Genomic DNA, 24,718 nt, shown 5'->3' with positions numbered 1-24,718 from the left:
TATTAAATTCTTCAAAATTTCACCTTGAAGTAATGCAAACTTTTAAACAGAAAACCTGATTTCATAATTTCAAGACAGCTTTTCACCAGCAATTCAGAGGTGATTTATAACTTTGCTTTACTATTGGGAATATGAACTGAGGAATTAATGAAGGAGGTTGAAAAGTGACAAAGGAAAATTTGCTTACATGGAAAAACTGCTATGGCTGTGATGAGAACTCAGTGAATACTGCTGGTTAGTTCAGATTGGTAAAAAGTACTGCCTGCTGTGCAGGAGAGTGAACTTTAATTTAAATTAATAAATTATTTATGTTTATGTCCAATATGGCCTCAGATGGGTGAGTACGTTCAAGATAAAAGAACTAGATGCACTTACTTTGGTTATATATAAGAGGAATGGCACAAAGAGTAGCCAGAGTTCAGTTTAGTGGAACAAAAACACACATAAATCTGATTTAGGAAAGGCCATATTTCTTAAAATAGCAATATGATTTAGTGGAGATAAAAAGAAGTTATATGTAAATTAATCTGGATTATAGCCCTGTGAGACAGACTGATTTCAAAGTTCTGCAGGAAGCAAATAATTCCTAACTCACTTGTTTTGGTTATTTCCAGATGGTAGTTGCTCGTTGATTTTACAGATCGCTACTGAAGTTAAATGTTTTATATGATGGAGACTTGTCACAGGGCTGTTTTTTTCGAATTCAAGGGTTTATTTTTACCAGCATAGTCAAAAGCAGGAGGGAACTGTCTGAAGTCTCACACAGATTTTTTTTTTAAGTCTCTTGGATGAGACTTGCAAGCCTGGGAGGCTCAGCTTGGTGGTGCAGCCGTACTTCATTTTTTACTACTTTTTCACGGTCAGAATGGGCAGATGTTAAACATCAACATGGAAAATATTCCTCGAGTCTTCTAGTACTGAGGTTGCTTCCCCTCCCTAACCCCCCTCTTGTTTTCTGGGTCTTCATTACAGCACTAGAACTTGGCATAAACGTTTATAGAGACTTTTCACTGGAGTTCCTGAGTCATTTCAGTGAAGTCATGGCTGATGGAAAAACACAACCTCTCCCTGCATGGGCGTGTCGAGACATTAAACTTGCCATATATATGAGGAAATAGATTGAGATCTCTCAGATCCGTTCCTGAAATATATTCTGTTGTTTATAATGTTTTTGCTATGGCTTGTGCTTGATATATAAATGCATGACAGGATTTAAAAATGGGATAATGCTCCCAGCAGCAGTGCCAGACTGTAGATGCTTTCATTTCCCTTCTCCCAGTTTTTCGGTGGAAAATTTCTTAGATAGACATCACAACACTGTGATCTGCACAGAGCAGAGAGCTGAGATCTGCACTGAGGAAGTCTGTGCGTGTAAGGCTGAATTTCTGAGCAAATTTAGAAGCGAGTTGAGTGCTATGGAAACGCTTCTGGTGCAGGTTCTTCGGGGATGGCTTGTCCAAGGCGCATGTGTATCTGGCTTGCTGTAGTCACTGTGCAGCCATCTGCACCTGCATTGTCACTTTTAGGCACCAAAACATATATGTAAGAAGGAATTATATTTTTAAAACGTCTACAGTTAAAATTAGAGTTTCTGTTTTCCCCCCCCCTTATCACACTCTCAAAGTGAGGAGGAATTGCCATGTGAGGAGAGCACAGCTGGGTCTCACATGGCAGTGATCAGTGTTTTCACTCCTGCACGGGGCAAATAAGTGTTCCCTACCCATTGTAAATGCTGCAGGGGAGAGATGTGTAAGGAATCTTTGTCAGATTATCTCTGTGGGCAGAGTAGTTCTCATTTCTCATGAAAAATAAAATGTTCCCAAAAGCATTTGAGGTCTCACTTTGTGTCTAGGAAGTTTGTAAAGAGTAAGACTTAAGTTTTCCTATGTGGAGAGAGTGAAATAATGGCATGAGTTCAGAAGTGCTGTAATGATGAATGGTGTTAACAAAGCCAGATATGTGTTAAATTGGTATGGAAAATGGAAGAAAATGAAAGGTGTAAGTAGTTACACACACAGATGTGTAAGATAAATGTTTTATGAAGCCTTCTAGAGCTGTAATTACCTAATTTCCTGACATGACTTTATCACACTGTGTTAGCCCTATGAAATGTGTCTACTGTTTGGATTTTCTGATCCCTTTGAGCAGGAGGTTGTCCTGCCTGACTGGCAGATTACACCATGTCTCTACTTCATTGCTTGACACAAAAACCAAAGGAGTTATTCCTGGGCACAGTACAACAGCTGAAGGGTTAACACACATCACATACCCGAACTGGCAGTCAGCAAGGTCCTTATAATTCACAAATCACATTATCATCTGTAATTCACAGTAAAACACAGGGAAGTACAATGCACATGCATTGGTTTACTGCACCAAACAGGCAGTGTTTCAAGTTGACACATTCTCAATCTGTTTGTTTTGTGCATGCTAGCTTTAGAAAAGGCAGATAGAGAGAAAATGTAAAAAGTTGTCCCTGATGTGTTTACCAAAGGAGAGAGGAAGTAAACTCTTGTGACACTTTTTATACACAAAACTGTAGTCAGTAAATATCTGTTGAAGTCAGTAATATCAGATCCTTATTCTTTAGTTAGTACTTTTAGAAAGGTTTGAACAATAGTTGATGTTAAAGCCATTTTTGGTTGCATTTATTTTGAAACAACTATTACTACTTCCTTTTGTTTCATTTCCTTTGTAGGTATCGTTTTAGTGGCCATAAATCCTTATGAACAGCTGCCTATCTATGGCGAAGATATCATCAATGCATACAGTGGCCAAAATATGGGGGATATGGATCCACATATCTTTGCAGTGGCTGAGGAAGCATACAAGCAGATGGCCAGGTTTGTACACCACAAGTCTTTTAAGTCATTGTTTTTCTGAAAGGAATAGAACAAAGTTGCTGGCCAACGGCCTTCTCTTTAATTTATAGCTTGTGAAATATTTTGCAAGATCCATCTTTTATCCAGTGCTTTAGTACATTTCACAAGAGGATAAATTGCCTAAGTTAGTGAACAGTAAAGCATTATAAGTGCTGTGGAGTTCATGGCCACTGACAGTTAACAGGAATTACCACAGATCTCGTCAGTATTTAGGGCTAAAATTAGCCATGTGCTTTATATGATTATGTTGTTTTACTTTGATTAGCAAAATGAGGAGGTACTTTTTAATCAACAGTGGATTATCAAAGAGAAAAGTGCCAGATTCTTGGCTGTTTTGTATTTATATGTCATGCTGACAAGAGAAAAGAAATCATTCGGCTTATGAGTGCTATTATAGGCTCCTGGTCGTGTTGGTCATGTCCCAGCTACGTAATCTGCCTGTGGCTGTTGTTGACTGGAATTAAGAGGGAGCAGAGGGACGATGGCACAGAGCGCCTGAAAACTGAGTGTCTAAGGACACTGTAACAGCTGTGCAGGAAATCCTCATTTCTTTAGATGTTGCATGAAATGAACTTGTCACCCAAGGGCAGTGGTTATCAGAAACTTCTTCCCCTTCACCCCAAGAGCCTGCAGTTTGGGGAGCTTTTGAAATATTTCGTTTCTAGGATAAAGATCTTTTGGGCTACTGTGTGGACTTTGGTTAACAAGATGGTCCCTGGTATCCTCGCTGGATAGCTGCCAGCTATTGATATAGTTTTCCTTGTTGACAATATAGCCTGTGATTAAATTAATCAAGTGAAAGAGAGGGAGATCTCTGGATTAATTGTGATGACCCTTAAGCTGTACTGCAGGTAGGGGAGTCAAGGGGAGAATGGATTGAAAACGATAAAATCTTCATCTTTGAAATTAGCTATCTGTTCATTTAAGAATCTGCATAAAAACTAGAATGAATAAAATGCTCCCTAGGCTGTGAAGTTAATCAGGTGTATATGTGAATACAGCGATTCACAATACCCACATAATTGATAATTTCTGAAGAAAACAGTACAATGCAGTACAGCATTTTATGCAAAAGAGCCAGTGTTTCAAAAATACCCTTGTTGTGGTTTAACTCCAGCCAGCAACTAAGTACCAAACAGCTGCTCAGTTACTCCCTCCCTCTCCTGCTGGGATGGGGAGGAGGAACTTGTGGGTTGAGATAAGAGCAGGTTAATAATTGAAATAAAGTAAAATAATATAAAATAATAACAACAGCAACAACAATAATAACGAAAAGGAGAGAGAGAAAAAGGGATAAAACCCAAGAAAAAGAAGTGATGCACAGTAAAATTGCTCACCACCCGCTGACCGATGCCCAGCGTGTCCCCCAGCAGCCCTCAGCCATCAGCTGCTCACAGCCAACTCCCCCCACTTTATATACTGGGCATGACCTTCCCCAGTATGGAAAATCCCCTGGCCAGTTCGGGTCAGCTGTCCTGGCTGTGCTCCCTCTCAGCTTCCTGTGCACCTGCTCACTGGCAGAGCGTGAGAGTCTGACAAGTCCTGGACTTCAGGTAAGCGCTGCCCAGCACCAACCAAGATGTCTCTGTGTTATCAACATTATTCTCGTACTAAATCCAAAACACAGCACTGCACCAGCCACCAGGAAGAAAATTGCCTCTCTTCCAGCTGAAACCAGGACAACCCTACATCTGCACTGTCGAGTGGCAGAGATATTTGCTTTGCTTCCTTTTTGCTGAGAAAATAGGCATACAGTCTGGTACGGAAATACAAAGGCAGAACTGTGTGTAATGACAGGCACATCTGTATCATGGCTCTTTCATCACTGCTCTTTCATACAGGCTTGCTGCTCAAGTCCCTCTAAAAGCTCTACAAAATAATTTATTAGCCTTATTTTATGTCTGAGGCACGGTACAGGGACCATGTCAGTAAGGGATGTCATCCAAATTCCCAGAATTGTCGTTCTTAATATTAACCAGTGGAAGTAAGAGGTTGAAGAGGGATCTCTCTCCACTGGCTGACTCTACCACTGTGTGAAGGGGGTTTACCTCTCACTGGTGCTGAAATTTCAAGTTGCTGCATTGCCTGTGTTCTGTGGCCTGTCAGCTGGAGCCTGTGCAATGGAGATGTCTGTCTGCCATCACTGGCATTCTCTGCTCTCAGGGGAAGACTCGGGGGACTGAGATTTTGGCTGGAGTTTCCACTGTGGTTTTTCCTTTTTGTTTTAACTGCCTGCTCTCCAGCTCTCGCTGCACCCTGCGGCAGTTCTGTCCTGAATAACAACAAATAAGACGTGGTAGAAGTTCGTTTTTGAAACAAATGATGAGAAATTATGTAACCATGGAAATTATCTTAAATAGTCCTTCTGCATTATTTAATTAATTCCTTTGTGTGACTACGTGTTAGAAACAATTTGTTATTCTTTTATGACTGACAGTACTTTAACTTCACCAATACTTTCTACCCTCTGAACAAATCACCTGTTACTTCTGAATTATGACGTTAAAGAAAAAAAGTGTGCAGTTTTACATTTCTGCAACTGGTTATTTAAAAATGAAAATCAGATTGTCTGTGACTGTTTTATTAATGCTTTAATAAGTGCATTGAATATTCATATGGTAGCTACTCATATGGCATTAATCTGCATTTATGCATGAAATTGGTGAGATTTATTTTTCTCTTGTTTATAATATTTCCTAACTCCATGTTTAAATGATCACTGGAATAATTAGTCATGATGCTCCTATCCGTAAGACTTCAGGGAGCTCTTCTAAATATTTACTCCTTAGGTCTTTTTGTTAATTTATAATTTAGTGATTTAGAATTTGTTCTTTCCAGCTCCATTAATTTATCTGCTGTGCTGAGAAAGTCCTTCTGTGTGCATGGTTATAACTAAGTGATCTGTGTAGTCTTCATCTGAAGAAAATGCCCCATGGCAGCAACCAGGAAAGCTAGTGATTGCACCATAAATATTTGCATTGCATGCTCAGAAAAATACAGTGCAAAAATGTTGACCACTGGAATGCCATGGTTGGAGCACACATCTGGCATGAAAAATGATATTCAGCAACTGCTTGGGGTTAACTGCAGTGTAAAGCAGCACATAAGGATACCTTTGCATGTGACATTTCTTGTGCAGCAGGAGCCAAATGACGTGGTATTTGTGGCTGTGGGGTGGTGGGCCCATTTTAGCAGCCAGTATTGCCTCTTCCAACAGCAGTTCCATCACCAGTTTCCAGTGGAGGGTTAGTGGAAAGGAACAAGGCTCATCTGTGACAGTGTGACATAGCTGACAGTGAAATAAGTGGTTACTGTTTGCTCGGTAGCTTCTTGTCTTTTTCAGTGCAGGAAGATGTGTACAGCTCTTTTAAGACTAATCTCACTTGGAATTATTATTTCTTTTCTTCCCTGCTCTTCCCTTCTCATCTGTGCCTTTGTACCTTTTTCCTTTTCTCTCTCCACCTCCTTTGGCTCCTCTGCACAGACTGACAGCTTTGTTTCCAACACCTTTCCTCTGCTGTGCCCAAAACAAGCAATGAACTAGTTTCACAACTGCACTTTAATTGTGTTAGACTTAGGTTTATGTGTGCTTCATATTTACCAGTAACTGTGTTGGTTTGGGTTGTATGAGCCTCCAGACCACAGGTGTGAGGGTTTGGAGCAGGTCTCTTCCTCTGTTTTTTTTGGAAAGCATTACAGCTTCAGTAGGAATCATAACCATCAGCAGGGGTGGCTCATTTTCTTTGTAATTCAAAGAAGCCTCCATTTTTAACTGTGTGGTTTGCAGTAAGACACTGATGATTATACTCTTGAAACTGTTAAGAATTGCATGAGACCTGCATTAATGTATAAGACTTATGATTACCAGTGTCCTAACACTATTAGGGAAAGAAGTTCAAAATCACTCTTGCACAGGATTCCTTCCCCTGCCTTGTTAAGGGTATATTGCAGTAACTAAGATAATGAATTTTTTTATCAGAACTTTGTTGGTCTGATTCGTTCCATCCCACTTGTGGTTGATGACGGATAGAGCAGATTCAATTTAATAAATTAACTGTGAGATTACCTTCTGATTAATTAGTAAAGTTGTCTAGCATCATGCAAGTTGAAAGTAATGTTTGCAAACAGAATTACATACTGATGAGATCTATATAAAACTTAATGAATACCAGTGTGAAAAGCAACAGTTTTTAGTGTCAATTTCCAAAATTTTGCTTTTTTCAATTTGGACAAAATATAATTATTTATTCAATGTTAGTGTGTATCTTTTCATTAAATTACCTGTAATCAGCAGGCTGCCTCTCTGTTTTGTCAGATTTTCAGCGTGTGTCTGATGGCTTTCACCTACAGGAAGGTTTTTTTTTCTATCACTTTTTGTTCAAAAGAAAGCTTGGTGAGCTGTTGAGTAGGTGTTTTAAAAGCAGGTGACTTGACTGACAGTCTCCAGTTACCTTAGACATCCAGTTACCTTAGGCATCCAGTTACCTTAGGCATCCCAGCTTATCCCATCTGATCAGCTGCTGCTTTGCTTCCCAGCGATAAATGGATACTCTGTTCTCCACTGGCAGAAGTCAGGAAGGGGATGATTAACAATGGAATGAGAACCTGCTGCAGTGGGTGCTGGACAAACATACAACAGCCTTCTTCCACTTTTGGCCTTGACATAGGACTTCTTAAATTAAATATCTACCTTGAAAAGAAGTGGTATTTTTGGGCTTCTGATGATAAAATTAGAATGAAAAGGGGAAAATGGTCCTTTCTGATGAGATGATTTTGGAGTAGTCTCTAATACTTTGGGTCTGACGTTTCGTGGTGTTACAGGTACAAGACAGCAGGTGGGGGAATCAACTTGATATAACATAAGGGACCTACTTCTCTATGCAGTGATTGTTTTTAGGCAACAAAAGGGTTGAGTATGGTCCCTGCTGGAAGCTGGAGTTCATGTGAGGTGTCCTGCTGGTAGCTAAGCAATGAGCTTTCCTAAACTGTTGCAGGAGCGATCTCTGACTAATCCCTGGATAAATCAGTTGCATAGTGCTGGCTCATCTTTGTGCTCCTCTGGAGTGCAATCTGTCATGGGTTTGTAGCATGTGCTGACCTCAGTTTTCTTCATTTGTATGTGTTGGGAGATGTTACCGACAATTCATGGTCTTTTGACGTTTTTACAGTCAAGAGCTGTGTTTCCTGGGTACAATTACAGTGGCAAGTGGTGCATTTTTTTAATTAAAAAAAAAAGGTGCATCTTCTGTTCGTGAGAGTATTACAGAATGCTTTTACCAGACTCTTGTTGAAGAGGAGCAAAGATGCTTAACAACCTGAGGTGTTTTGGAGTGGCTGAGTTTGGAGCTGGAACAGACTTGTGAGAAATCAGGTTATGCGTAACAGTAATATTTCACTTTTGTTTGACACGTTCCAGGAGCAGATTTAAAAGTCCTCTACAGAAGAGATTAGTATCATTATTTCCATTTTGTAAGTTGAAATGGGCATGGGGAGTGGGAAGGCAGCTTTGAGTTCAGCAAGGCAGCAAAAGGAGGGCACAGAGCCCCTGAATTCAAAGTCTTGGTCCTGTGTCTGATGCCTCAATCAAATCAGCTTGACAATAAAGTACTTGAGAATAAAGTACATAACTGATAGTGCAACAGTTCAGTTCAGTGCTTTCAATGTACAAAAATGAGCATACTGTACTTTTCATGCCTTCCTTTCCTGCAGCATTAAGGGGTCTCTGTGCCAGGTAACAACTATTGCGTAATAACATTTGCTTTCACAGAAGACTTCATGTGTTCCAGGCACTTTACAAGCATTCACCAAAGTCTTTCTCCTCTAATACTAGTGTATTAATTTCTGCTTGTTTAGAAGACGAGTAAAGCAGAGGTGGTGTGCTGTGGCTGTGCCTGGATCAGCCCACAGTTGGTCCCAGGCACTGAGCTTCCAGTCCCTGTCCTGTGCTCAGAACATCCTTTTTTCTCCAGCAGTTAAAGATGTCAGTGAGAAATGCTGCTAGGCTTAAAAGAACAAGCTAAACTGGAAATACGTTTATAAATGTGATTAAAGAGCATGTTTTATTGCATTGATGCTTCATGCCTATTAAAAGTGAATGATTTTACAAAGAATTCATTTACTGCTTAGTCGGGAGCAATTGTTGTGACTCAAGGTTGCAGCTGGAGAATCCTCTGAATCATTAATGCATGGCACCTGTGAAGACTGGGATGTGTCAGGCGTGTTAGATCCACATAGACAAAGTAAACCGATGGGTACAGGGTGTGCAGGTGCAACAGACCCAGAAATGTGGCTGCTGTTCTGTGTGAGAAGTGACACTTGCTCCTGGGGCGAAAGCACTAGTGACTCACTTTTTCATTGCTTTTGTTTTCCCCCCATCACAGAACGGTTCAAAGTGCTTTAGTCTCTGATAATAATCCTGAGCACTTACATAGCACTTTGCACATTCTGGGCGTTTTACAGTTACTTTGTCAGTCCGCACACCAGCCCTTTGAGGGTGGAAAATGTATCTGTGTCAGGCCGCACCTTTTGGGATGTGCCAATACAAGTGGATTTGGAGGCTTTGGCACTGGGAACGCCGTGATGACACTGCTCTGCAGGCAGGGAGGGGCTGTGCCTGCTGTTCAATGCAGCACTGCAAGAAGGAAACTTCAAAAATTAAGGGAAAGGGTTTCCTGCAGTAGGGGCGAAGGTAGAGCACTGGGGTGGCACTTGTCAGGGCTGCCTGGTTGCAGGGAAGAACTTTTCCAGAGGAAGGTCACCTCCCAGGGAGAGGGGCTCAGCAGCAGTGGAGAGAATGGCAGGGTGTACCTGTGCGATGTGGGCTCGAGGAAGAAGTTGGAAAGTAAGAGGACAAAGGAGGGTGCTTTCCCATGTTAGGGAGGTCACCACTCAAATCCAGAAAACAGGGCATAACAATTTATTTAGGGCTGCAAAGAGCTGTGGTATTAAAGTAGCTTGTTCAGAAGGTTGACGAAGGACAAGATGTTGCCTCCTGCCCTCGATGTGAGAGGTGCCGGGAAGGCAGCCTGGAGCTGGCTGCTGCTGCTCTGCATCAGTCCAAGAGCATTAGAAAACTGCTGAATGAATTCTTGCTTATTTATTTATTTATTTATTGAACAGTTAAATTACTTCTGTTTGAAAAGCAAATCCTGGGTTTGTAGAGCTGCCAGGTTTTATAATGGCTTCTAACAGATGCTGCATGCCCTGGGCTGAGTTTCAAAGGCCTTTGCGCTGAAGGAGTGTGGCTGAGCATGCACAGCCTTGTTTGCTGCCACACAACACCACCCTTAGGCAAGGGTGAAGCTAAATATATTGCATTGACTCGTGTTAAACCTCCCAGCACTGGTGGGTTTTACAGCTGCCTTTTATTTTAGGATTAGTGTAGAAGCACTTTTGGTCTTTTAGAAAAACGAGTAACTGTAACAGTGGGAGCATCACAGAAAAGTGGAGCAAAATGGCCCAAAGAGTGAACCTGGGACTTACCCTGGCAAGGGGCTGGGAGGACAGATCTTGGGGAGAGCACAGACTGGTGAGTCTGCAAAAAAAACCTCCTTGTATCTCTCCCAAACCACATTTTGAGCTGAAAAAAGAAGTGTGTCCTAGGAAAAAAAGTACATTTTGGTTTCAAGTTTATGATTACTGATATTTTTAGGAAACACTCTATTTATCTCAACATTTATTGAAATCAGACCTATTTAGTGAGCCTTCAGATGAGCTGTACAAAACCTTATTCATCTTATACCATGGATTTGTCCTTCTGGTGCTTTATTCTTTTCCCTGCATTTGTCTGCTGTGCATCCTCTTTCCTGCATTGGAAGATGCCAGTCCCTTGGAGACAGTGCTCCCTTTAGCCTGCTGGGCCTGGCCACCTGCAGCTGGGAAGTCCTTCCTAAATTTCTTAATGAGTTAATCAAGCTGCTTTCTGTGAAGCTCACAAAACATTGAACACTACAGAGAACTCTTGCCTTTATATTGATACCTGATGAAATCTGATGGGTTTCACAAAAAGGAGTTCAAAATCTGTTCTGTGGGTAATTATTCCAAGACTGAATGAGCTATTTGGAACATGTGCAGTATTAGATGTATTTTTCTATTCTGTGATTCTTTGATCAACAGCAGTACTTCTGAGTTATTTGGGAACATCAGTAAAGCAGTTACAATGATATTTAGCACTTTCACACTGCTTTTATTGTAAGTGGCATTGTGTAAACTTCATTTATTTTGGCTTTGTTATGAGAACCTCACGGAGGGAAAACAGTAATTATTATACAGGTTTTTTTAGTCATGCTCTCAGATACAAAGACGTGTGAATGTTCTAACTGTGGATACTGCAGGTTATTTTAGTCATATGCTGCCACAAACGTGCAATGGGGATGCTCAGAGATTGCAAAAAATAGGATGTTTACTTAGGTCAGAGTTATGTTTGTATTGCTGGAGACATTAAATCATGTCAAATGTATGTATGTTTATCCTTGAGGGGTTTGGAAATCTACTTTATGGTGTAGAGTGTATAGCATGAAACAAAGCTTAAAGTAGGTTTTTGTTGGTCCCTGGTTAATCCTATGGCTGTCAGAGCAGCTGCAGCTGATGGAAGTACAGCAAGATTTCAAACCTTGACAGCATTTCAGAGTGAATCCTATCTGACCTTCTGACCTTTCAGCAGTGTCATTAGTTTTTAAGTTATTTTCTTGGGTTGTTTATCCTGCTACCATAATTTAGCTGTAGGATGGCAAAGCACTAAGTTCCTTTTCTGTCTTCGATGGGTATGACGCACATACCCATGTTAGTGGTAATTACGTGTGTGTGCTGAGGACAAGATCTGTCCCAAATGTTCCCTGAGTCACAGGTTCCTTCTCTGGGAGTTTATGTCAGGTACTTTGATCATTCAAAATTCACTGTTTTGAAAATGTAAAGCAATTTCAGGCTTACAAGTCTACCTTATCACTACACAACTGCAGTAGAAGAACAGCAGTGAGATAAAGAAGACCAGACTGTCACTGCTGGATTAAGTAAAAGCTATTTATTGTGCTCTTGCATTGAAGCAGTAGGAGATTTCAATGTTTGAAGATCACAGGATCAGGCCTTTAGCAGCAGTTTGTGCTGTTTTGAGTTAAATAAAAAACGAAACTGTCATATGCAATGGGGTTGGTGCCCTTAGCCATAACCTAAACCTGTTTATTCCAAAGGAAAAGAGTAAGTCAGTACCACCTCCTCCCCCCCCCCCCCAAAAAAAAAGAAAGGGTAGTAGATTTATTTTAACCTTTTAGCACTGAAGCAGTGAGGGGGGAAGATGTCCTGAAGGTGGTGGCCTTCAAATCACCCTGACAAAAAGCTTCCTTAAAAACATCAGCACCTTGGCAGTGTCCTCAAGGTTAACGAACATAGATGATTTAGGATCAAAGGCAAAGTACTAATGTTCTTCTCATCAAATTGCCCTGTTATTTCCTCTCTTCATGATATATCGAGGATATTACACTCTGATCTTTTCTGCCAATCTCATCTGTGCTGTGACATTGAGACAACTCAGCTTTGATGTAGTTCATCACAGGCGAGCATTTCAAAGTCCATATCAGAATCTTTTAAAATCAGCTGTTAATGATACACTTTTGCCAGGGAGAGATGCTGGTAGCTTGGGTAGGAATGAATTGATAGGAATATTGAGATTGATGTTACTTTTTTTGTCAGTAGTTCTATATTCCTTTTGTTTGTTTTCCCAGGCTGATGTTTTTGTGGTGTGTCTGCTTATATACATTTATTTGACATTATTTGCTGTGGAGTCATGAGTCTGAAAGACAAGATCAAGTGGTACATCCGATGCATGAGTCGTAGGAAGCAAAAAAAGCACAAAAACAGTCTTGTGCTTTGATGATTAAATTGAATAGCTCCAGGCTTCTTTAATCCCTTCTGAAATACTTATTGATGGAGAGGTTTTTAACTGTTTTAGTGTTCCTGCTTCAGAGAGGAAATTTCAGTTGGTATAGAGGAAGAAGGTAAACAAAGATATCTGTAGGGATTTTTTAGTCTATATGTCTTGATTATCCTGATCTGTTTGGACAGTTTGCTGTGGAGGTAATGGCTTTGATGCAGTAAGCTGTTTTGATTTTTGTGGGAACCAGCTTAAGTGGGTGCAGTGATCTTGAATGAAAATTGTTTGAAAATTGACAACTCTGCCTTTAATGTTAGTAACTTCAATGTTTCATTTCTTGCACTGTTTTTTCTTTTTTGCCTCAATTTTTCCATTGGTCAACTGAAATCATTAAAAGCTGCCTTGGATGATGACAGCTGTCAATGATCAGTCAGTGTTGTTGCAGCACTCTGTACACATTGAAGGTGCCCAGTGACAGTCTTGCTCTTGCTTCCAATTTATCTGACAGCTGTGACCTCGTGGGAGTAGCAGTTCCTTCATCCTGAGCTCTTCTGAAAGCATCTACCATAGATTTCTGTGAAATACAGAATTAAAAGTTAGTAGTAGTCACTGCTATTAGAAGCATTGCTTTAGGATATATGTACATCCTCAACAAAAGGTGTTTTTCACCTCTTGAAAGCAAGGTTATTTTTTTAAAACCACTTGCTGGTTTCTTGTGCATCATCATTTCATTCATAATCTGCAAAACCCTTTTCTGCGTGTAAGGTATCTCAAGTCAGTTTGCTGCACTCTGTTTTCCTCAAAGCTGAACCTCCTTTGAGCAGAAGCTATCTTCAGTGTTAAATTTTGCAGCATTTTTTCAAAGCATGAAAAAGCCCTGCTGGTATGTAGGCTGTAATCTCAAGCTTTCAGGAGTTAGGTAAGTCTACATCTATTCTGCTTTGGCACTCTGACAGTGAATTTCCTCAGAAACATATTGCCTGTTGACAGAATTCTGTAGATAAAGCAAAATTTTCTTTAAAAATTACCAGCCTGTGCAAAAATCTGTTTCTGCATTATTTTTGTCATAGATAACAGTACTTTAAATTATCAGTTATTTATTCTGTAGTGTGTTTTCACTCTTTTATTTGTCAAGAAATAGCTGTTACCCTCACATGATTCCTAAAGTATAGGCCTGAAAGAACTATATAGAAGGTTTCTGATCCAAGTCCCCTGATCCTGTAAGCAATCTCGGCCTATCATTTCACATTCCAGCTTCTGAAATGTCTGAGCCTGTCATCTTAAAATGGAAGTTTTAATGTGGTTTTGTCATTCCTTTATTCTTCTGCACTGTACAGAAGTGGCAGAAGCTGAATGTAATCCTGACCAATGCCTGAGTATAACATGAGGTGTTTCCATGAGTGATAAACTGCTCCCAGTCAAACTCTTTCAGTGTGCTGGGGTTAAATACCTCTTTTCAGGATAATTTGGCTTAGTATTGCTTCGCTGTGATGTAGTTCTGTATAGCAGGATCTGATTGTTAAACAGTTTGGGGTGAAAGAGGACTGCTCCACCTCTCATCTCCCAGATTGCTTTTCCTCATTTCTGTTTGTAAAAGCGTAATTAAAATGTTCCCTCTACTCAGGAGTAATCTTAATTTTAAAATCATCTAATTATGTGTTTTATGCAGAGAAACAACTGCAAGGAGATGAAGTATTGCACAGATAATGGCTTGTGGCATCTGGCTGCACAGTGGTGTCACATAAAGCTGCTGCCCTACTTACTTGTTTCATTGGCTGAAAGTTTTAATTATAGCTTTTTTTTTCTGACTGGTGACATGTTAAGTGCTCAAAATGTCAGGTCAAAGGTCAGGGGCTAATGATTTAACTAAAAATAACTCTAAAGGTGTTATTTATACCTGAGAAAGAACTCAGGGAGGATGTTACTTTTGCTTTGTAGAGATTTTTTTCCTTTGTTTTGTTTGGCACTTTTTAAATTTTGTTTTGTCTTTAGTGCAGCCTGACTATGGAAATTTAATTTGACATAAGCAGAGGTTATATTTTGGAAGGACCACTGCTTATAACAAATCATTAACAATAATTCTCACTACGTTTCATACATTACCCAAGGTACTTTGATTCTAGTTTACTTGTTATTTTTCTTTTAAATTTGGCGTTTTGTTTCTTTGAAGTTTAATGACATAAAAGATCCCTCTGCTGAGCTGGCACAGCTGCCTGGCAGGACCACTCCACCCTCCTTCTTGATGGACTAAGTATCATGCTGCCTGTGGTAGGACATCTGTAAGACAAGTCTTCCCCGGGGTTGTGGCAGTAACAGCTCATCCCGCTGTGGTGTTTGTGTTACGTTGTCCTTTCTCCTTTAAGTGTCCAGTGTGATCTTGGGGCGTTTTGTTGTGTTTTCCTTTCCCTCCGCCAAAAAGCAGAAAGAATAATATGCTCGAGGATGGCCACTCTAGTGTGTTAAAGCAAAACAATGGACTAATGTCCTGTTGAAGACAAGAGCAGCCCTGAGCGTGGATGGAGCGCTGGCGAGAGGACGCTGAGGGAGCCCTTTGTTTCTCATGATGGCTGTAGCTGCTGCAGACAGAGAGTCATTGCAGAAGAGACAGCAGCAATGTTTTCAGCTCACACAGAGCGAGCTGTATCTTCCCTAGGCAAACCTATGAAATGTGTATATGTACTTAGTAATATAATAATGAATCCCTTATTCCTGAGCACATGAATGAGTGCTAAGGAGGAGAGTATATCTTCGTATCTTATGACATGGGGGAAGGAAACTCTAGGCTAATTAGCAACAGTATCCCTAAGGGGAAATTATTTCAAACTCATTTTTTCGTTAGTGTCTTTGTAAATATCAAGATCCCGAGAAGGGAGTAGGGGCTGCTAAACCAGTGTGCACTTTCCATGCTCCCACACATGTCCTTGAGGGATGTGACAGTTAGGATGAGACACCTCTACTTCCATGTTTCTCTCTTGGCAACAGAGTTTGTTTTTTGTTGACAGTTTTGTCAGAAGTCTGTCTTACTGAGTTTACATTCCTTGGTTTTCTGAAAGCCTTTTGTACTCTGAGAACTGAGCTAAAAATAAGCTTAACCATCAAAGGATCTATTTCATAGGACTTGAGGTTCTTGAGTATTCATATATTTAATGATATTTAATACATGAAACAAAGCTGGTGATCTACAAATGAAAAGCTTGTTATGTTGGTGTCTCCTGTGTTAGGCAACTCCTGAAATCAGACCAGAAGTTTTGTATTTTAGAATGGCATGGAATTTTTTTCTATTTGAAAGAGCATAGGAGAAATAAAAGAGAGAGTAGTGCCAGTCCTGTGAAGAAGTGGTTGGTTTTGACTCGCTGCAGGAACTGTCTGCGGGAGAGGAAAATTGTTTGTTATCAGTTGTCCCAGTTAAGCCTGGATGCTGGGCATTTGGTTGGACTTCTCCCACATCCTGCTGCTGCTCTATTTAACCAGGAGGTCTCCTGACGTGCAGAGCTGCAGGCTCTCTCCTCCACACCTCTGTCTACCATTAGTGGACTCTGGGAGGTGGAATAGGGAAGAAACAAGAATTTTTCTCGTACATTTTCCAGCTGGAAATCTTCATTGCTACTGCAAACTATCCCTGACACACAGACCTCCCTTGGGAGCTTGCACAGAGGTGTGATGGCCCCTGTCACATGAGACCTGTGGCCAAGGCTGGCATCTCTGGTAGTTCAGTCTTTGTAACCTGGACTACACAAACCCAGTATCAAGCTGCACAGTTCTGCTTTCCCACAACTTTCCCACTGAGACAGACAGCTTAGTGTGTATGAATGTGTGAACTGTGCTGTAGTCATTCACATCTATTGCATGTGTTACATGGAAGTTGAGAATGTAAAATTAGGTTGCTTTGATCTTCTTAACACTTTGCTATTAAATTTAAAGCAGCACTTGAGCCATTTAAAATAATTTCCTTTAACCAAAACATGGAAAATCTGCTTCAAGTGATACCTTCATTCGGTTAAACAAGTACCACCTTGGCTCTTCCAGGGATGGGTGACAGAACCAGAGGCTCCTTGAGCCTGTGGCTTTGAGCAGCACAAAGTGGATGATGGAGCTGTGCTCTTATCTGGGGGCTTGGTGTTCTTTTTGAAGACAGGTAGCAGCTTGAGAACAGCAACACCATCTGTAAATAGTTATTACCCAGGGCCTGTGCCCACAGACACTGATTGACATGGACCTGGGAGAGAGAGAGGAAGAAAGCAATGAGGAGGAGGGGCTCTCACCTCTGGGGCCATGGGCCCTGCCAAGGGACATATGCTATGGATGCATTATCCAGTTTCCATTGGGGGCTCATAGAATGTAGGGATACCAACAGGCTCATAAGCCTGACATGTCACCTGGAACACCAATTTGAGACAAAACCACCCATTCTGACTGAGGTGGACAGGCTGCCTATGCATCACTTGGAAAAGGAACATGTATAATTTATACGTGTTTGATAAATAGCTTCAACATTTCATCAGCAGCTTTTTTTTTTTACCATCCCAGAAATAGAACCACAGATCTTCTAGAGGACCTTTAGGGTATACAGAAACCACAGATAGTTTCTCCATGCGAATATCTTTGTTCCCCCTGCATAGCATTTACTGATGGCCTCAGCAGGCATTGGCAGGTCCTGTTGTGTATGTGCTGCCTGAATATGTGTGTCCCTGAAGTGTTGCTCACAGCTCCTGTGCTGTAAGGGCAGCCTGGTGGGCAGCCTGGTCTGCAGCCTGGCTATACTCAGCTTTGTAAAGCTTTGGGGGAAAGTATCACTCCTCCTTTCTGCACTTTCCAGTGTGTAAGATAGAGTTAAGCTCACCCAGCTCAGAGGAGTACTTTGAAATATCTTTCATTTTAACTTAGTTTGCTTTGAAAATGTGAAATACTGTATAAAGCAAATATGGTCTTTATTTTAGAAGTTTCAGGCTCTATAAATGCTAATTTCTCTCCTTGTTTTTTTGTAGCGTGCTGTTTAGTCATACAGTTGGAGTTTATGCCCTTTGAGTTGAGAGAAAGTTGTTTTAGTAGCAAATGGAAATATTTTTTTTTAAATGAAAATAAATTGTTTCACAACAAAGGGACTGTCTTCACTCCAAAGCTGGTATTTGTGTCCTGAACAGCCATGCTTGAATTTTTCAGATCCAGAACAATTCTGGGAAAAGCTGGTGATTAGATCAGAAGGACGAAAAGTTTCTGTGGCTGACTCTGCTGTTGATTTCTCTATCTGTAAGATGGCATTCATGATCTTTACTAATGAACACTGATAATTTAGTGGAGCACTATACCACAGACTCTGGATAGAAGTAGCTGCAGAAGCACCTAGTGAATAGTGGTAACAGGTCCTTTGTGTAGCCAGGTTCTCTAAAGCAGCTCTGCTGGCTGGCTGGGCTGTCCTGGCAGCATCCATCCTGATGGAGCATCGTGGTTGAAGGCAGTCCAGTCAGCCATTCAGGCAGCTTGGTAACTAACTGCCTTGTCTCTGCCATGTGCATTTACCTTATTGCTGTTTTCCTAACATTTGTGGTGGAAGGGTTGTTGCCAAGCTGGGGATGCAGAAAATAAGTGTCCTTGAGAGAATAGCTGGGAATTAACATGTCTTTGTGTTTCAGAGATGAGCGAAATCAGTCAATCATTGTCAGTGGGGAATCTGGAGCTGGAAAGACTGTCTCTGCTAAGTATGCCATGAGGTACTTTGCCACGGTCAGTGGATCTGCCAGTGAAGCCAATGTTGAGGAGAAAGTCTTGGCCTCCAACCCCATCATGGAGGTAAGAGAGCTACAGCACTAAGCCCCCCACCCCAGCTGCAGTTATTATTCTGAGTCTAACATAAGAATTCAATAGAGAGAGCAATCCATACTTTTTAAAAACATATATAAACATATATTAAAATTTTGTGTTTCATCCATTTACAAGGAGGTGCTTTAGGCATCATTCAGTGTAGCATTTATGAAAGACTGAGAAAAGGTGGGAGGTAATGTTTCAGTATTGTTAATGTATTTTACATAACAAAGTAATTTTTATATGAAAACTGCTTTAAATCTCTTCAGCTTTGCAACACTGGTAGTTCCCAGACTGCTGGACAAATGCAATTGCAGAAGACTGGGTTGGTGTGTAAAATTCCAAAGAGGATAAAACTTTTGTTCTTACCCACTGAATATGTACATCACACATTGGGGGCAGGTAGATTATACTTTTAAGTGAAGAGAGTTGTTAAGTAAAGCAAATGTTAAATTTTAGGAAATAAAATTAGGGGAGAGAGACTGAGAAAACGAAGTTACATGGGATGTACACCGTTTCTTTCAGAGGAGAAAAAACACATCAGAGGAAGTAATTTTGCTATAATTACCTCAGACTAGTGTTTCAGTTCGGGAAATTTGTTTAACTAACTATAGTCAAGTCTCAAGGCCATTGGCTTGGGAGCACAGGTGCTGACAATACACTGTGAGAGGACATGTACAGTTCCTCCTGCTTCAGGATCCCTGTTCTCTGGGAAACTCAGGAGGTGGTGCAATTCTGATGTCATGGCCAAGCAGAAAAGATTTCTTAACCTTATCTGAATTGTTTCTTGTGGTTTTGCCTACCTGTGTAGATTCAAGTTGTGGCTGAAGTTAAGGAACTACATTAAGAAATGATTCACCAGAAAGTCTTGGGGGAATTTCTCAAGAGAAGTAGCACTGCCCATAGGCACACACGTGCTCATGCCTGTGAGCAGCCTAAGAAAATGCTTAGGACCACTTGGTAGATGTTGGGCATCTCTGTGCAGTAGTGTGAAGTATTATGAGTAAATAGACTGCATGCAGTGAAATTGAAATGCAAAATGCTGCCATTGTTTTCTTTCTCAGATATTTTAAAAAATGAACTATGTTTTATTCCTTCTTTCCTCCTGGCATGAGGAGTTCATGATAGTCAAACTGTAGCTGCCCCATCACAGTTGTGTGTGTCTGTCTCAAGGTAATAGTGCCTGGTTTGTGGTGCTGTGTGGTGTTTTGAAACTTTTGTGTGATAAAACAAGCTGTGTTGTGCAGTGACTCATCCAAATGTCCAGCTATGGGAACAAGCCAGGGAAGCTGAACCTTGCCTGGAGCTGGACCTGCCCCAGTGGCTGGGGAGCAACCTGTGCCCTGGGGAGCAGTGGCATTGTTGGAGGTGTGAGCTGAGCCCAGAGCACACCTTGCACTGCTCCAGTGTTTGCAGTAAGTGCAGCACACCATCCAGGGCCACGCTGAGATCCGGTGTGTGGATAACAGGGGTGCTGAGGGCCCCTCCTGCCTCCCCTGCCCCCCATGGTGGTGGTCCCATCCTCACCATCAGCCTGCCAAGGGCCAGCTCTGGGAAGAGGCTCTGCAGGACTGGTCTGTGGTTGGCTGTTTGCTGGGTGAAATACAAACTCCCTACAGGTTTTCCTGTGCCACTTCTTTTGTTTGGTCTCAAAACCTAAAGCAAACATCCTACTCTCTCCTCTCTCACTCCTTGGACCCCACATCCTAGTCAGTGGCCATCAGCTCAAACACTAATGGAGTTAATTTCCCAAAGCGAGGAAGTTGAGGACTAAAAGTGAGCTTTCCATCCATACCTTTTTTCATTCACTAAAAATCAATGATGATGATTTATTTTTATTTTCTTGGGATAACAACAATTTCATGAACACGGATATATCTAAATATATATTTAAATTACTTCGAAGATTATTATACTTGGATGAAAGTTATCCTTTTAACTTCAAACTCTTAAACTTTAAGTAAGCTTTAGAGTGAGTGTTGTAAAATCTAGTGTTGAGACAGACTCTGATAGCATAATTAGTGTTTTGAATTCTTCAGTTGATAAATAAGTAGAAACACAAATTAACAAAGAAGAAAATGAGTAATTCATTTTAAAAACAGGAATCTCCTCATTTGCTGAGCTGACTGTAAAATCTTAGGAGCAGAAGCTAATTTTATTTTTAAATTTCTGTTTGGACAACCTAAACATCAGTATTTTATGAGCTACCATAATTCGTCTCAGAATTTCACATCTTTGCCTACTAAATACTTTGTAATGTCAAGAGACCACTGTACATTTCTAGCAACTATTTAAGTGATTACTTTTGTAGTCAGCAACTATATACATTTTTCCTATTGCAAGTATAGAAACTGACAAATCATAAAACACATCTTTATATGTAGTTTTCTGCCTCTCATTCCTCCTTACCCTCTATAGCTGTGCTAATGGTACAGCTTCATATGTACTCTAGTAAGCAATCTTATAATCCCAAAGGCTTTCTTAACTATTTTTATCAGTAATACCTTTCAAAGCAATAATTGGTTTCTGAAAATATTGTAATATTATATTGCTCCCATGAACAACAAAATATATCACAGGACCAATAATTTTAAACACAGGAATGCAGTTAAGGTACGTTCAGTTTGAATGAATTCGGTATTTCTTAGAACTGCAGAGATGCAGTTTGTTCCTAGATCCTTTACAGCCACTGTCCATCTGATGCCCACTTTGACATCTGCTCGGCTGGGTGTGTGTGTGCTGCTGCTGTCATGGGGTTCTGACAGTCTAATCCCCATTTTCCAGGCTGTACCAGCTGGCACTGACCCATTCACTGGCCTTTTCCTTCCAGATTTGGGATACTCAGCAGTGCTGCTTGCTCTCATTTGTTTTTCTCAAGTTTATTTCAGTACAGAGTTCCTGTGGATGGCTACAGGAACTGGGAAACTAGGACATAGATACAACTGTGGTGCACCTCAGAGTTAGGTGCTTGATAACATGCACACAGTGGCATGTGATAAAAGGCAGTATGCTCCACCTGAATTATTCCAAATGCCAGTCCTTTTGATACAGAGATATCTTGAGGAATTTTTTGGAAAGTGAATTACAATGTCATGTCTAAACCATTGAGAACAGAAAATGCTTTTCTTAGAAGTTTAGCATGTTGTGATTTGCATGCCTTGAGTTCTGATACATCCAGCTGGTGCCTGTTGTGGGGTGAACCCCGATGCTGATGAGGTAAGGCAAAGGTGCACCAAGGCCAGGTAGGAACCACAGTCATTATTTGCCCTGGGCGTCCCAAGACATGAACTATAGAGGAAATGCATGAAATACTGTTTGTTGTGAATGAAGCTGCATTGAATTAATCTGAGAAAGTTAGGCACAAAGGGCATCACTGAAGATATTTCTGGGTCAGTGACCAAACTGCAATGGAAGGGGTTCAGTTGCAGGCAAATTACATCAGATTGTGCATGTTAATGTTTAGATTGTACATAGGCACACTGTAAATATTTTTAAATTACATGTTTGTAGAAGTAGCTTGGGAATGTGGTGATTAGAGAGTAATAATAATAACAAACTGTAAGCCAGGGAGAACAGAGGGGCTGTTTGCTGACTGTGAGTTTATGATAGGTCAATCTACAGAGGTTGTGAGTACTATACATATATCTGTACCCCTACATGTATGAATATATACAGGTGGAATAACTGTTATAGTTTTATTAGGTCCTTGGAAAAAATCTGTATGTATGAGCTTTCTGTTAGACTTTTTATTTCCTTTAAAAGACTTTTGAGAGCAATGAAGGATATTTAGCTGGAAAATCAGACGATGTGAAAGTGAAATAATTGCTAGGAAGATCAGCTCCTGATGTTGCATTAATGAAGTAACCATGTTTTGGTGTAACTTGTTGACTAGGTGGAGATTGTTCTTTATTAAATTCTTGATTATTTTTAAATCAGGACTAGATTAATATTAAGTGTTTATGAGCCATGTAGATGATTAAATAAATGTGATAATTTCTAAAAGGTGTCTAACTTTCACAATTTTCCCTTTTTTCAGTCTATTGGAAATGCCAAAACTACAAGGAATGACAACAGCAGTCGCTTTGGGAAATACATTGAAATTGGTTTTGATAAGAGGTATCGAATCATTGGTGCTAACATGAGAACTTACCTCTTGGAAAAATCAAGAGTGGTGTTTCAGGTAATACTGATGTAATCTCTTCATTTTGTTATTTCATACTTGAACCAATCCACCATCTCCCACACTTCCTCTCCATCTTTGCCTACCTTATAGTCTAGAGCTCAGTAAAAGTGGACTTATCCTTGACTGGCTGCCTAAAGGTATAAAAATAATAATTACACTTTGTACCATGTAGGGATGTTACATGAAGTGCTGTCATATATTTTAAAAATGAGAGACTTATTCCACATGGTTTAGCTGGAAGAGAGTGGTTTTCTTTTTTTTTTTTTTGCTTGAAGTTTTGAACTTTAGATGCTTAAGTTCAGAATTATGGTGGTGGTCATGAGTCATAACCTTCTGAGCTGTGTTTGTCCTTCATTTTAAAATTCAAGCTTTGCCTTGGCAAGGAAGATACTCCCTTTACTCCCTTTACTCCCTTTACCAACTTACTATAAATGCTGAGGTGAATGGTATTAGTTATTTTTGGAAAATGAAAGGCTTTTAAGTATGATCATTTCACCCACATGTAGAATCCTGATCTATATTTAATAGTAATCCACAGCTCTGAAAAGTGAAATCATACTTTTTTTTGCAAGTGAAAATGTCTGCATGCTTCCTGCTGTTGAAAGTGGATTAAATTAACCAAGAAGGAAATGATAGATGCTGATTTATCTTTCCTTTTTCTGTGTGACTACTGTGCTCTTAATGTATTGCTAGAGAAAGCATTATACATAGTAATTCATCCTGCTCATGGTTGTTCCTGCCACTTGTTAAGTGGTGAAAAATAATGAATCCCTTTCTTTTTAAAGGCAGAAGAGGAGAGAAATTACCACATCTTTTACCAGCTTTGTGCCTCTGCAGCATTACCCGAGTTTAAAACTCTACGATTAGGTATGAAATTCAAGTTCATTGTGTTGTGGGATTGTAGGAACAAAGCAGCATCTCTGACCTTTTTGAGCCAAAAAGCCAAAAGAAGAATTGCTGCCTCTTAAATTCTAAACTCTTAAACCTTCAAGTACTAAAATATATTGAAAATATCTAAAATGGCAGAACTCAAACTTTGTGGTTTTCTGTTAAAATAAAAGTAACAGATTTACTCTAATACACTGCAGTTGTAATCACTAGGACTTACTGTGTCCTGGATTCCAGGGTAGTTTTCCAGTGGAGAGGGTGAAATTCTCTTCTCTTGGTCCTTTAAAACTTTTTTTCCATTGCTCCAGCCAGTAGAGAATTTTACCCTTTCTCATATAAGCACCTGAAAAGCTTATTTTGCATGTACATACTTTCACTTGGGCTGTTACCAACAATTACTTTACCCTCTCTGCTAACCTGGTGATCACAAAACTAATAAGTGAAATTTTTCATTTTTCAAATCAAAATGTTAATAAAGGAAAGGATGCTCATTTGACAGGAATTGGTGCTTTGTAAAAGAAAGGCATGATGATGACTTTAAGACTGGCAATCACCTTATCATTTTAAAAACTCAGTATAAATTTCAGTGCTTCTTGTATGTTTTTAAAAGTCAGTTTCATAGTGGGAAAACTGCACAGCCTGTCAGTGCTGGTTTCTGAAATATAGTTCTAAAGTGTTTCTCTGCTCTTCTGCACCATCCTGGCACATTTAGGATTCACATCTGCTGACACAGGAAAGAAAGGAACTGATGTCATTATAACTAAAGAAGCCATTTAGCAGACTTCTCTTTGAGCATTCTTGGAACCTTAGCAGATGAGAAGAAAAGGAGTCTTTTAGTGCAGCTGGAAGCATGGCCACTGAAACCGTAGGAATTTACACAGTACCCAGGAGAGCTGCTGCTCTCCCAGTGGAGCCCAGTGCTGTCCAGAGTTGTGTGAAGCTCTCCGTTCTCCAACCACGACTTCTCAGCCAGAAGGGATCACAGATAGTCATAAGAGTGAGCCAGAGCATAAATGAGAGAAGAGAAGAAAATGGGCAAAATATATTATACAATATCCTGATGCATTAATAGCAGAATACCTGCCGTATAATTCCAAAGTG

At 40.3% G+C, this 24,718-nt stretch overlaps 1 protein-coding gene across 7 annotated transcripts in view; it reads left to right on the top strand.

The window, feature by feature from the left end:
• The window catches only part of MYO5A (myosin VA), a 98,334-nt gene that overhangs the window by 23,297 nt on the left and 50,319 nt on the right, over positions 1 to 24,718 (top strand). For all 7 annotated transcript variants that reach the window (XM_027732098.2, XM_027732095.2, XM_039390028.1 and 4 more), the window contains exons 4-7: positions 2,699 to 2,843; positions 18,378 to 18,534; positions 22,583 to 22,726; positions 23,515 to 23,596. In XM_027732098.2, coding sequence (XP_027587899.2) covers positions 2,699 to 2,843; positions 18,378 to 18,534; positions 22,583 to 22,726; positions 23,515 to 23,596 — 528 coding nt within the window. The remainder of the gene's footprint in view (positions 1 to 2,698; positions 2,844 to 18,377; positions 18,535 to 22,582; positions 22,727 to 23,514; positions 23,597 to 24,718) is intronic.

The sequence above is a fragment of the Pipra filicauda genome, unplaced genomic scaffold (assembly GCF_003945595.2).
Source record: "Pipra filicauda isolate LSUMZ 115617 unplaced genomic scaffold, ASM394559v2 scaffold7_size6619720_pilon, whole genome shotgun sequence".
Lineage (NCBI taxonomy): Eukaryota > Metazoa > Chordata > Aves > Passeriformes > Pipridae > Pipra > Pipra filicauda.
Note: the sequence above shows the minus strand (reverse complement) of the source record. Positions and strands in the feature narration are given on the sequence as shown.